The 12,557-nt window shown below is 45.4% G+C and overlaps 1 protein-coding gene across 18 annotated transcripts in view; it reads left to right on the top strand.

Annotated features, from left to right (window-relative positions):
- The window catches only part of msi2b (musashi RNA-binding protein 2b), a 591,732-nt gene that overhangs the window by 565,629 nt on the left and 13,546 nt on the right, over positions 1–12,557 (top strand). For 16 of the 18 annotated variants that reach the window (XM_043718227.2, XM_087977258.1, XM_043718231.2 and 13 more), the window contains one exon: positions 4,729–4,811. The exons of the other annotated variants lie outside the window; for them this stretch is intronic. In XM_043718227.2, the coding sequence (XP_043574162.1) occupies positions 4,729–4,770 (42 nt within the window). In that variant the 3' untranslated portion in view covers positions 4,771–4,811. The remainder of the gene's footprint in view (positions 1–4,728; positions 4,812–12,557) is intronic. 18 annotated transcript variants of the gene reach the window in all.

Raw genomic sequence — 12,557 nt, 5'->3', positions numbered from 1 at the left:
ATTCTCATTCTTTTTATTTTGTCTGGTGTAAAGAGGCGAACTTTATTGGAAATTGTTCATTTGAAAGGGGCGGGGGTGGAAAATGGGGTTATTTTGAACAGAAAAGTATAAGTGATGTATGTGTGTGGATTTTAAAAGTTCCATTACGTACATTTTGTCCTTTAGCTGTTAAGCCATGTAACAGTAATAATTTTCATATCCATGGCACAGGCGTCCTGTACAGGTATATAAGAAAAAGTCCACGAAGTACAGTTAGGGCACATCATCCTATTGTGGGTGAATCACAATGTCACACTCCAGAAGGTTCAGTAACTCTAATAATTAATACTGAATGTTTGCTGTTTAACTTGCAGTTTTTTTTTAATTAAATGCATGGTTAGCAACATTTGCTTAAAGAAAAGTGAAACAAAAATATTTCTGTCTGAAAACCGCTGCCCGAGTCCCAGCCATGAAACGCAAAACGAGATTTGGAATATTTGGTGGGTAGTGGGTGCCCTGCTTATTCCATTGCACAGGATCTACAGATACCACAATATTACATGCAATGAGGGAGGGAGAGAGCATGAAAATGTTACCCACAACAGCCCCAGGAAAGCGAAAGACATTGTTGTCACCAGGATCCTGGATATTATACATTACATCCAACAGAACTAGAGATATATTAAATGTTACACACAAAAAGACCAGGAAAATCTTCAATGTTGCAACAAGTTATTCATTACCATAGGACAATGACATCAAACATATCAAGAAAACCAGGAAGAGTTTATTAGACAATAAATCTGGGCTATCAGACATGTTACCTACACCACGATCATTCTAATTAACTGCTTCGGGGTTGTATGAATGGCTATTTATATGCTTGAGCTGGAAATGTGTTACTGGAAAAGCGCAGCAGGTCAGGCAGCATCCAGGGAACAGGAGAATCGACGTTTCGGGCATAAGCCCTTCTTCAGGCAAGATGTTATATGCTTGAGCTTAGTGTTACTGTGGTTCTCAAGTTGTAGTTGCAGAGGGGGACATTGGGATTTTTCTGATGTAATTAAAAATGCAGGAATAATCACAATCCTCAATCCAATCTGAAAAGGGTATGTTTATGTCGTGGGCCAAATCCCCTGTAATATTTCATCAACACAATTTGGAAAGTTTGAATTGGCAAGAGACAGAAATGCTTTTGTTGCATTTTCCTTAAGGCTAGTTTAATGAATGATCTGATACTGTGTGCAGCATGTCTGGCTGGAAGATTGCCTTAATGATGATCCTAGTGGGCAGTGTTTGCGTTGGTCTGTGGAGGCTGCGATGTTTAGTCTTCATCCAGAAATGGTTCCTGTCCCTTCCCTTGTATGGTCTTTCTTCTCTACCCTTTCAGTGGCCTATTTGCCCCTACAGTGTCTCGTGCTGGGTATGGTTCGACCGAGGGTGGAGGGCCGGGGAGAGGCACCAATGTCCAGTAGCTGGCATTGTCCCAGCCTTTTTTGATGTCGTGTGCACATCTGTTTTACAGCAGGATCAAATGATGAGGGAGTCAAGGTCCTGTCTCATTTTTATTTCTCTTACTCTGGGGCACTGATCACCACCTCCAAGCTCCTTCCTCTCCGTGCTTCCCCTCACACACAAACTGAGACCTCTGAATTCAGACTCCTGAACTTCCCATTTTGTGTCTCCACATTCCTGTTGAACTGGGAACCATTTCAGCTTTTCAGTCAACCTAAGACAGTATCCCACAGTTCCCCCCCTCCCCTTGGTGGGACCCGGTGATGACCTCTTTTCCCACCCAACTAAAACCGTTTGAAACATCTTGCCGGAAAAATCCGGCAAGCAGTTCTGCCAAGTCTTGAGCTACCCTGCTCTACATCGAGCCCACGGCTGTCTCAGCAGTCAGTAGCTACTGTCATTTCTCACACAAATAGACAACGAAGTCTACTCAAGAGTCTCATTCATGCACAGTCATCATACCATTAGCTAACCTCTCTGATCCCATCCCTCAACAAAATTATCCTTCAAATAAAGCCGCAATTCAGAATGAGTCTCCCTGAGGGTTATGAGGAAGTAGTCTGACCTGGAACTGTCAGCTCATGATGTGAATGCTGATATTTCTTTCCGAAATGTTTTCATTGCTAATGTGAACAGGGGACTTAGCAGCAGCAGTAAACCACACAGCCCCAGCTGATCACCCTGCCTTTCATGACTGATCTTATGCCCTCACACATCTTCCCTTCCCTATCCCTATGCCCTTTAATTGAACATCTAATTTGGCTTTGAACATAGTCAAAAGAGTGAAAATCCCTGAGGCACGCAATCTCAAAGATTCCTCGTGAAGAAATTTCTCCTCATTTTCGGTTCCAGTTCTAAATTCACCAGTGAAGGGAAACAGCCCTTTACAATGGCTACCCGATCAAGGTCTTTAAGTGTGGCGCACCTTCCAATGAGACCACCCTCTGTGCATCTTGACTCTGGAGAACGTAGAACCATTCGATTGAATTTTGATCCAGCCAATATAGACCAATGAAATGAAATGCTGTAGCTTTGGAGTTGAAACTTGCCTTTTAACTGTTATGTGTTTGCGTCAAGATGCTGTGCTGAAATATTAGATGTGTTGGCATGAACCCATATTAATCCTGAAGAGAGGCTGTCAGTCCTAGCAAGATAACTCATTGCCAAACCCCAGCGTATCTCAACTGGGCTCTCACTCTGTGGTGACCCCGAAGATATGCGATGGTACATCGGTTTATGACAGAGAGTCTGAAGTTCCTCTGCCCACTTTTCCAAGAGGACTTTCGGCCCATTCATTTTGCCAGTATTGAAAGATGTGCGGGAGGAATGGAGTGACATTTGATGTCTGCTCATTTCCCAGTTGCGTCCTATCAGGATCAGTGCTTTGTAAATGGTGTGACCACCTCCTGGGGCTGGGGAACAGCAACTGCTGTTTCCCAATCCCCTATCCCATCCCTTGCCACAGATTGATTCTGACTCAGGCCTGTGTCCTCCCCTCTGCCCTGTCCCATCTCATCCCCATCATGAGTTAAACCACCAGAATCTTTCTGAGATTTTCTGAATCCACGCTGGGCTGCCGGATTTAACACTGAGCTTCCTGGAGGAGGGGGACTCCTGCTGTTTGCTGGGTTTGCCAGCTTAGCAGTGGGGCTGGGCACCAGACTCTGCTTTCTGTTCCGTGCAGGGGCATTGTCCATATGTTCACAGGGAGGGCAGAGATAGACCTAAGAGCTTCTTTGGTTGAAGTGGCCTACATTGGCTGTCCCTGAAGAATGGGCCTTTTGCCCAAATATTGGAGGGTTTTTGACAACCAACAGCAATGTAAGATCCTAGTCACTAGGGTAGGACATAAGGCAGGATGGAGTCAGTGTACGGCAGAAAGACTAGTCAGCCTTGTCCTTCAGTACTGAACTCAGCAAGCCCAGAGTTCATTAATCACTACTCGACGTCTCCCCCCACTAACCAGGCCAAAAGGTGATGGTTTTAAAGGGATACATTTACCAGGACAAGTTGGTCCATTCTATAACCCCACAACTGGTTATCACAACTGAGAATACAAATTGGGAAAACAGATCAGGGTAGACTGGGGATTGACAGCCTCTCCAAACTGTGATGCAATGAAGAACTGGTCAATTCGAATACAATATGTTCCTGGTCCAGATCCCGATATTCCATGTTTCCAATATACATGTGAGCTTCAAAACATGAGTTGTGTGTAATATGATTTGTTGCTTCTATTACTCTTGAAACAGAGATTCAGGTCCTTAAAATTCCTAATATACAGTGATTCAGGTCTCTAATATACAAAGGTTCAGGTCCCTAATGTACAGATGTTCAGGTCCTTAATATACAAAGGTTCAGGTCTCTAATATTCGGAGGTGTCTGTCCCTAATATACAGGGGTTTGGGTCCCTACTGCTCAGATGTTCAGGTCTCCAGTGTACAGAGATGCAAGTCTCTAAAACACAGATGTTCAAGTCCCTAATATAAAGGACTCTTTGCATAGAGGTATACCTCAATAGTATAGGGATGTTATAGGAACAGAATGTAGAAACTATACTCTATACTCTTTCCTTATAGAAAGAGTAGCAAGTTATGGCACGAAGAGCCACTGATCCCGTTAATAAAGATGCTGATCGTTATGGATGTATTATAGTGAGAAAGCAACACTTAAATTGATATCTATTTCTAATTTAATGTTGCAATTGTTAACTATTGGATTATTGTGAGAAATTGTCTGTAAAAATTGATTTACATACCTGCCTCCCTTTAGATCACAGAGTATCTGTGACTGAAGAGGCCAAATGTATGACATCTGTTGCATTACGTGATGAGTTGGTGTAGAGTTCAACTTAAAATAACATCTTTCCCAAATAGTAAGGAAAGAGTTGAATGGGTTGGAGGAAGATGGTTCAAATGACGGGGATAATATGGATGCTGACAAACTGGGCCATTGAAACTTCCCAACCCACATTGATTCTTCGAGCTTTTTGAGAGTTTCCCTCATTCCCCTCAGACTTTGCTGGCTTATTTCTGGCTATTCAGTCAGGGAGGAAGATGATTCTGAGAAGCCACCACTTAATTGACCCAATTCAAGGTCACCTCCTGTAGCGAAATCATCACTTTTGGTGTTTGCAAGTTTTTTCTTGGTTAAAGAAAGTAAAGAGAAAGAGACATGTTTCCTTGTTTGCATTTGTATCAAGCACTGACAGACATAATAACTGTACAATTTTAGGGACCCTTGATCGCGACGGCATTCACAAATGGATACCATTGAAAGCAAACAGGTGGTTGGTTGGTTACCATCTCAGGTTTGAGGTATTGCATATTATTTCTCTATATGTAATATATTCCATCCCATTTCCCCTCCTTTGCTTTTCCCAAGGTAGCTAATCCATCAACACACACCCCCCACATTTCCATCCTACCTTGTAACCCTCATTTACCTAATCACTGCTTTTCCATTGTGACACAATCTGAGGGCAGAATGCAACAAGGGCCTTGGTTAGTGATAGGTTAGTGATCTGAATGGATCCCTGCGCTCTCTGTCTCCTCTCTCTCTCTCTCTTTTTCTATCTGGGTGTGGATAGCGCCTGGGCAGTAGATATTTCCTCTTTGGGAAAGGACAACAATGCTTGTATTGACGTAGCACATTGCGAACCTCCCAAAAGAGGCAATGGAGAGGCACCGTTGAAGTGTAGTCACCGATGTACTACAGGAAATAAGACAGCCAATTTGCACAAAGCAAGCTTGCTCAGGCAGCAGTTGGGCTGAACCTTTGAGGGATAAGATGCTGGCCTGGCACAACGTTTTCTGCAGTTGGCGAGCGATTTATTTGCATACGGCCACTTAAAATTTTGTTTTTGCACAGCCACACATGCATGAGACAGATTTGTGCACAGGTAGTGTGGCACCCTTTGGCCAGGACAATATGGGGACTGAGAATGGTCCGTTTGGCATCCTTGGCACCCATTGAGAAGTCAACAGCTCTATACTTACTGTCCAATTTGGCGCATATCACCTTGACTAGCAAACAACAACGAACTGATGTGTGATAATTCGATTCCATCTCGGGCGACTGTCTGTGTGGAGTTTGCACATTCTTCCCGTGTCTGGTGGGTTTCCTCTGGGTGCTCCAGTTTCCTCCCACAGTTCAAAGATGTGCAGGTTAGGCAGGTTGACCATGCTAAGTTGTCCCATAGTGTCCAGGGATGTACAGGCTGAGTGGATTGGGCATGCTAAGTTGTCCCGTAGTGTCCAGGGATGTGCAGGTTAGGCAGATTGGCCATACTAAATTACTCCATAGTGTCCAGGGATGTGCAGGCTAAGTGGATTAGCTTATCCATGGGAAATACAGGGTTACAGGATAGGATAGGGGTTGGGTCTGGATGGGATGCTCTTTGGAGGGGCAGTGTGGACTCGATGGGCCTGCTTCCACACTGTAGGGATTCTATGAGTAAACAAAATCATAGTGATTGAACATTGAGGGAGGAGACACTACTGACGTTCAAAATCCCTTGATGCTGTATTAAAGAAGCGATCTCAGCAGCAACACCACCAGAAACAGCTCATATAAAAAGGTAAAGTCACTACAGTCTTACCAGGCCACAGGGCTGCTCTCTCATTAGAGAGGGATGACTGGTGGTTGTTTAACCTGAGCAGCAGCAGGTATCAGGTGAGGGGAGAACCCATCATGGTAACCTCAACTGGTGCAGGAATTGAACCCACACTGTTGGCATCACTGATCAGCCATTCAGCCAACTGAGCTAGCTGCCCCCAAGAGCTTATACCTGATGTCGTACCTCACTCCAGGTCAAGATCACTTGCCTCTAATTGGCTGAAAGCAAAACATTGCGGACCTGGAAATCTGAAACAAACACAGAGAGTGCTGGAAAAACTCAGCAGGTCTGGCAGAGAGAGCCATTGTCAGACTTGAAATGTTAACTGTGCTTCTCTCTTCACATGTGCTGCCAGACCTGCTGAGTTTCTCCAGCACCTTTCTGTTTTCATTGCTCTCTGCTTTTCCTTTCTCTCATTTCGATGACTGACATAAACATCATTTATTTTTAATGCAAGGACCTGTTTTGTGTCCGGGTCCATGTATTGAAGGTGCTGGAAGTTGCTTAGTTGTACGGGTGAACACACACTATGTTGTCCTAAAACACAGGCATCAAGAAAGCCCTTGAATTTTATCCATGCTTTCTTTTGATGATGGGGAGATGGTCCCAAGGTCAAAGGACATTGAGAAGGTCAAAAGGTCATTGTCAAGGTTCAAAGATATCTTCCATACAGACTACAAAATGGGAAGAAATTTCCACCACCATCCATCTTCAATGCTCTGTAGGCACACTCCTGCTTAGGGGAGGCAGTGGTCTAGTGGTATCATTGCTAGATTAGTAATCCAGAAACTCAGCTGGTGCTCTGGGGCATTTGAGTTTGAATCCTGCCAAGACTGATGGAATTTTAATTTAATTTAAAAAGAAATCTGGAATTACGATTTGGCTGATGACCATGAAACGATTGTTGGAATAACCCATCTGGTTCATTACTGCCTTTAGAGAAGGAAATCCCCCATCCTTACCTGGTCTGGTCTATATGTGACTCCAGACCCACAACAACATAGTCGACTTTCAACTGCCCTCTGAAATGGCCGAGCGAGCCACTCAGCTGTATCAATTGCTACTAAGTCTCAAAGAAATGAAACTGGACAGACCATCTGGCATTGACCTAGACACCAGAAAAGACTACGGCAGAAGTAGCCTCATCAACCCTGCAAAGTCTTCCTTGCTAACATTCAGGGGCTAGTCAAGATTAGAGTAGTGCCGGAAAAGCACAGCAGATCAGGCAGTATCCGAGGGGCAGGAAAATTGACATTTCGGGCATAAGCCCTTCATCAGGAATTCCTGAAATGTCGACTTTCCTGCTCCTCGGATGTTGCCTGACCTGCTGTGCTTTTCCAGCACTACTTTAATCTTGCTTTTAATCTCCAGCATCTGCAGAACCCACTTTCACCTATTTGGGGGGTTATGCCGAAATTAGGAGAGCTGTCTCACAGACCAGTCAAGCAACAGCCTGACATAGTCATACTTACGGAAGCATACCTTACAGACACTAACCCAGACCATACCATCACCAAACCTGGATATGTCCTGTCCCACCGGCAGGACAGACCCAGCAGAGGTGGTGGCGCAGTGGGATACAGCCGGGAGGGAGTTGCCCTGGGATTCTTCAACATTGGCTCCAGACTCCATAAAGTCTTGTGGCTTCAGGTTAAACATGGGCAAGGAAACCTCCTGCTGATTATCACATACCGCCCTCCCTCGGCTGATGTATCAGTATTCCTCCATGTTGAACAATACTTAGAGGAAGCACTGAGGGTCACAAGGGCTCAGTACCTACTTTGGGTGGGGGATTTCAGTGTCCACCATCAAGTGTGGCTCGGCAGCAGGACTACTGATCAAGCTGGTCAGGTCCTAAAGGACCTAGCTGCAAGACTGGATCTGTGGTAGGTGGTGAGGGTACTAACATGAGGGAAAAATATACTCAACCTCATCCTTACCAATCTGTCAGCTGCAGATGCATCTGTCCATGATACTATTGGTGAGAGTGACCACTGCACAGTCCTTGTGAAGGCAAAGTCCCATCTTCACATTGAGAATAACCTCCATCGTGTTGTGTGGCATTATCACTGTGCTAAATGGGACAGATCTTAAACAGAAATGGCAACTCAAGCCTGGTCATCCATGAGGCGCTTTGGGCCATTAACAGCAGCAGATTTCTACGCAATACAATCTATAGATCTCATGGCCCGGCATATCCCCCATTCACCCATTACATCAAGCCAGGGCATCAGCCCTGGTTCAAGGGAGAGTGCAGGAGGGTGTGCCAGGGGGAGCACCAGGCATACCTGATAATGAGGTGTTAACCAGCAAAATTGGAAACAGTGGGTATCAGAGGGCAAACTTTCGATTTGTTGGAGTCATACCTGGCACAGATGGTCGTGGTTGTTGGAGGTCAGTTATCCCCGCTCCAGGAAATCTCAGCAGGAGTTCCTCAGGGTAGTATCCTCGGCTCAACCATCTTCAGCTGCTTCATCAATGACCTTCCTCCATCATAAGGTCCGAAGTGGGGATGTTCACTGATGATTGCACAATGTTCATCACCATTCACAACTCCTCAGAGGCAAGAACAGTCCATTTCCAAACCAAGTAAAAACCTGGACAACATCCAGGCTTGGGCTGACAAGTGACAAGTAACATTTGCGCCACACAAATGCCAGGGTATGATTATCACCAATAAGAGACAAACTAACCACCGTCCCTTGACATTCAATGGTGTTACTATCACCGAATCTCCCAGTATCAACATCCTTGGGGTTACCATTGACCAGAAACTCAACTGGACTCACCACTAAACACAGTGGCCTAAGGGCAGGTCAGGGGCTAGGAATACAGCGGCAAGTAATTCATCTCCTACTCCCCAAAGCCTGTCCATCATCGACAAGGCACAAAAACTATGAAGAAATAGTCCCCACTTCCCTGGATGGGTGCAGCCCCAACAACACTCAATAAGCTTGACACCATCCAGGACAAAGCAGCCCACTTGATTGATACTACATCCTCAAGCATCCACTCCCTCCACCACCGACAGTCAGTCACAACAGTGTGTATTATCTAGGGAAGATGCACCAAAGATTCACCAAAGATCTTTTGGCATCACCTTCCAAAGCTATGACCACTTCCACCTGGAAGGACAAGGACAGCAGATACATGGGAAAGCCACCATCTGCAAGTTCCCCTGCATGCCACCCACTATCCTGACTTAGAAATATATAGGTGTTCCTTCACTGTGACTGGGTCAATATCCTGGAATTCCCTCCCTAAGGGTATTGTGGGTCAACCCACAGCAGGTGGATTGCAGCAGTTCAAGATGGCAGCTCACCCCCACCTTCTCAAGGGCAACTAGGGGCGGGCAATAAATGCTGGCCCAGCCAGCGATGCCCCCATCCCATGAATAATTTTTTTTAAATTTCCCTACTCAGGAAGGAAATCTGTTATCCTTACCAGGTCAATCGTTGATTTCCAAAAGAAATCGGATGAGCGCTCCAAAGTAACATTGGGATGTAAGGGTGAAGTGGGGGTATGGGACTGACTGGATTGCTATACAAAGAGCCATCATGGGCTGAATGGTTCCTTCTGTGTGATAATGACTCTAAGTAGCAGCATATTCGAGCCAAAGTCTTTGACTTGTGGGACTGAGCATTATTGGTGTAAGACATGGATCAAGCTCCCAAAGACCAGTGAGGGTGTAAACAATGTGGAAAAACACTGGTGAGCAGGAAATGGTTTCCCATACTGGCTGTACATTTTTAGAGTGGATCTTCCAGAGATTCCATTCGCTATTGCACTCTTGGAAAATCAAATAATTGGGAATCAATCGATGGAAAGCCAAGCTCAGGCCATAAAATTCCCAATTTATGAAAGTCCTGCATTTGCAATTGATTCAGATAAAGTTGTCCTAATCCTACCATATCATAGGGCTGCTCTCTTTGTTCAAATGGGTGATGGTCACTAGGCCTCAGGCAAGGGGTGAAGTTGAATCCTCATGGTAACCCGAACTAGTGTGGGAATTAAACCTGTGCTGTTGGTGTTATTCTGTGCTATAAACAAGCCATCCAGCTAACTCAACTAACCAGCCCCAATTAATAGAGTGCACAAAAGTCCAGCAAGGTGATGCCTGCCCCATCTTTTAGACTTTGCAAAATGCTGAAATAATATGAGGAAATTGTCTTGCGCTACTGATCCAGACTGAATTCTCACCTCATTGTAACAATAAGCAACCAATTTCTCCTTCTCTATGTTGCATTATCTATGGAATAACGAGCCCTAGAATGGAATAGTCTCACAGAAGCCGACATGTCTTTGGAATCCACTCAATTCCTATCCTGTTCTGTCATATCCCCTATTAATGCATTGGCTTTTCTGCCAGTGTCCTGGCTATTAATACCAGACCCATTTGGCTCCTCCTCCTTACGACCTGGCCTTGTGTTTCTTTGTTTTATTCACTTACAGGATGTGCGCATTGTTGGCCAAACCAGCATTTCTGGCCCATCCTAAAACACAGCAAGCTTTATTCCCTAATGCGCATTAGTGAACCAGATGGGTCTGTATGACAATTGACAATGGTTATATGGCTATCCTTAGATTTTTGATTCCAGATTTTTATTGAATTCAAATTCCACCATCAGCCGTGATAAGATTCGAACCCAGGACTCCGAAGATTTCTGGATTAACCAACTAGCGACAATACCACTAAGTCCTCACCTCTGCATTTGCACAGCACCGGGACTCAGTGCTGTCCAGCAGTGGACACTCTAGCTCTGAGCACACCACATGACTATCCAAAACAGAAAATGCTAGACATCACAGGGTCAGGCAGCATCCATGGAGACAGAGCGAGCTAATCAGGTGAAGAAGCCACCTAGACTTGAAATGTTAGCTGTGACTTCCAGCATTTCTTTCTTTTCAGTACAGGTTCAGCGTCCTCAGTAATTTGCCGCTATGCTACTGTCAATGGCCAGCCTTGATCAGAGAGGCATCCTTCAATTTCCCAGCTCGGTCTGTGTTCTAATTTGACCAAGTGCATGCCCTTCTGGCTTGCCAGTTAAGATGCTTTGCTTTTACTGTGGGGTTGTGCAGCCCTAGTCCAAGTCTCATAAAAGCTCACAGATCAGTCCAAGTTGAGCTTCTGGTTGCCATGGTGAATTTCTGTACCTCCCATACTGTACCTTCTGTACCACAGGCTGAGGTGGACTAAGTTTTGTCTTCCACTTGGTTTAATTTCCCAGATTGAGGCCCGTTTCTCCATTCCAAAGAGCCACACTTGCCTCCTCCTGCGAAACACATTTGTGAAGAAAATCCAAATTCATGGCTGTCATCGATCATGCAGTCCAGTCTTTGCCATCCCGGGTAACCATGCTCTGGGATTCCCAGAGTGCTAGTGGTGGAGGCTGCGATATGGAAGATTGCCCAAAAACTTATCTGGCCCAACTGAACCCAGGCCCCAACTGAACCCAGGCCCCACTGAACCCAGGCCCCACTGAACCCAGGCCCCAACTGAACCCAGGCCCCAACTGAATCCAGGCCTCACTGGACCCAGGCCCCACTGAACCCTGGCCCCACTGAACCCAGGCCCCACTGAACCCAGGCCCCAACTGAACCCAGGCCCACTGAACCCAGGCCCCAACTGAACCCAGGCCCCAACTGAACCCAGGCCCCACTGAACCCAGGCCCCAACTGAACCCAGGCCCCACTGAACCCAGGTCCCACTAAACTCAGGCCCCAACTGAACCCAGGCCCCACTGAACCCAGGCCCCAACTGAACCCAGGCCCCACTGAACCCAGGCCCCACTGAACCCAGGCCCCAACTGAACCCAGGCCCCACTGAACCCAGGCCCCAGTTTTGCCAGCTAAATGCAGGACCATTGCCCTGAATTTGAAGCTGCAACCCCATACTGGGAAATGCTTAACGTTTACATTTCTGGGTGTCAGGAGCTGCAAAGAAAGACTAATCTACTTCTCAATCAGAGGGACTCCGACTGTACTGTATTTAACAGGAGACCATTGAAAGATTGAAATGCTGCACCGTCAAAATATAACAAGGATCTTGCAATAATGCCAGGAGTTAAGGGCATATGAGAACAAAGAAAAGTTCAGCACCAAAGGAAGACCATTTGGCCTATCTGAGCTGTACTTCTTCTTAGAAAGTGCTCCCCAATTAAACACATTCACTTTCCTTAATTTAGTCGAGCTGTCTATCAAATTATTTAAAATGACTCTGTCACAATAAGGGACAGAAGTATTAGACCAAAGCAATATATTCACACACTGGTGTTACACAATGTCAACACAGGATCAAAATATGTGGGGGAAGGAACAATTGGCTACATATCAAACTGAAATTCCCTTCATTTATACTGGATTTGTGTAAAACAGTTACACATTCAACTTATCAGGAAGACACGCAGAATAGAAAATAATTAATACTGTTACATTATTTGTATAA

Source organism: Chiloscyllium plagiosum, unplaced genomic scaffold, assembly GCF_037043375.1.
Source record: "Chiloscyllium plagiosum isolate Xiang-an unplaced genomic scaffold, Cpla_swu_hap1 HiC_scaffold_31, whole genome shotgun sequence".
NCBI classification, from domain to species: domain Eukaryota; kingdom Metazoa; phylum Chordata; class Chondrichthyes; order Orectolobiformes; family Hemiscylliidae; genus Chiloscyllium; species Chiloscyllium plagiosum.
Note: the sequence above shows the minus strand (reverse complement) of the source record. Positions and strands in the feature narration are given on the sequence as shown.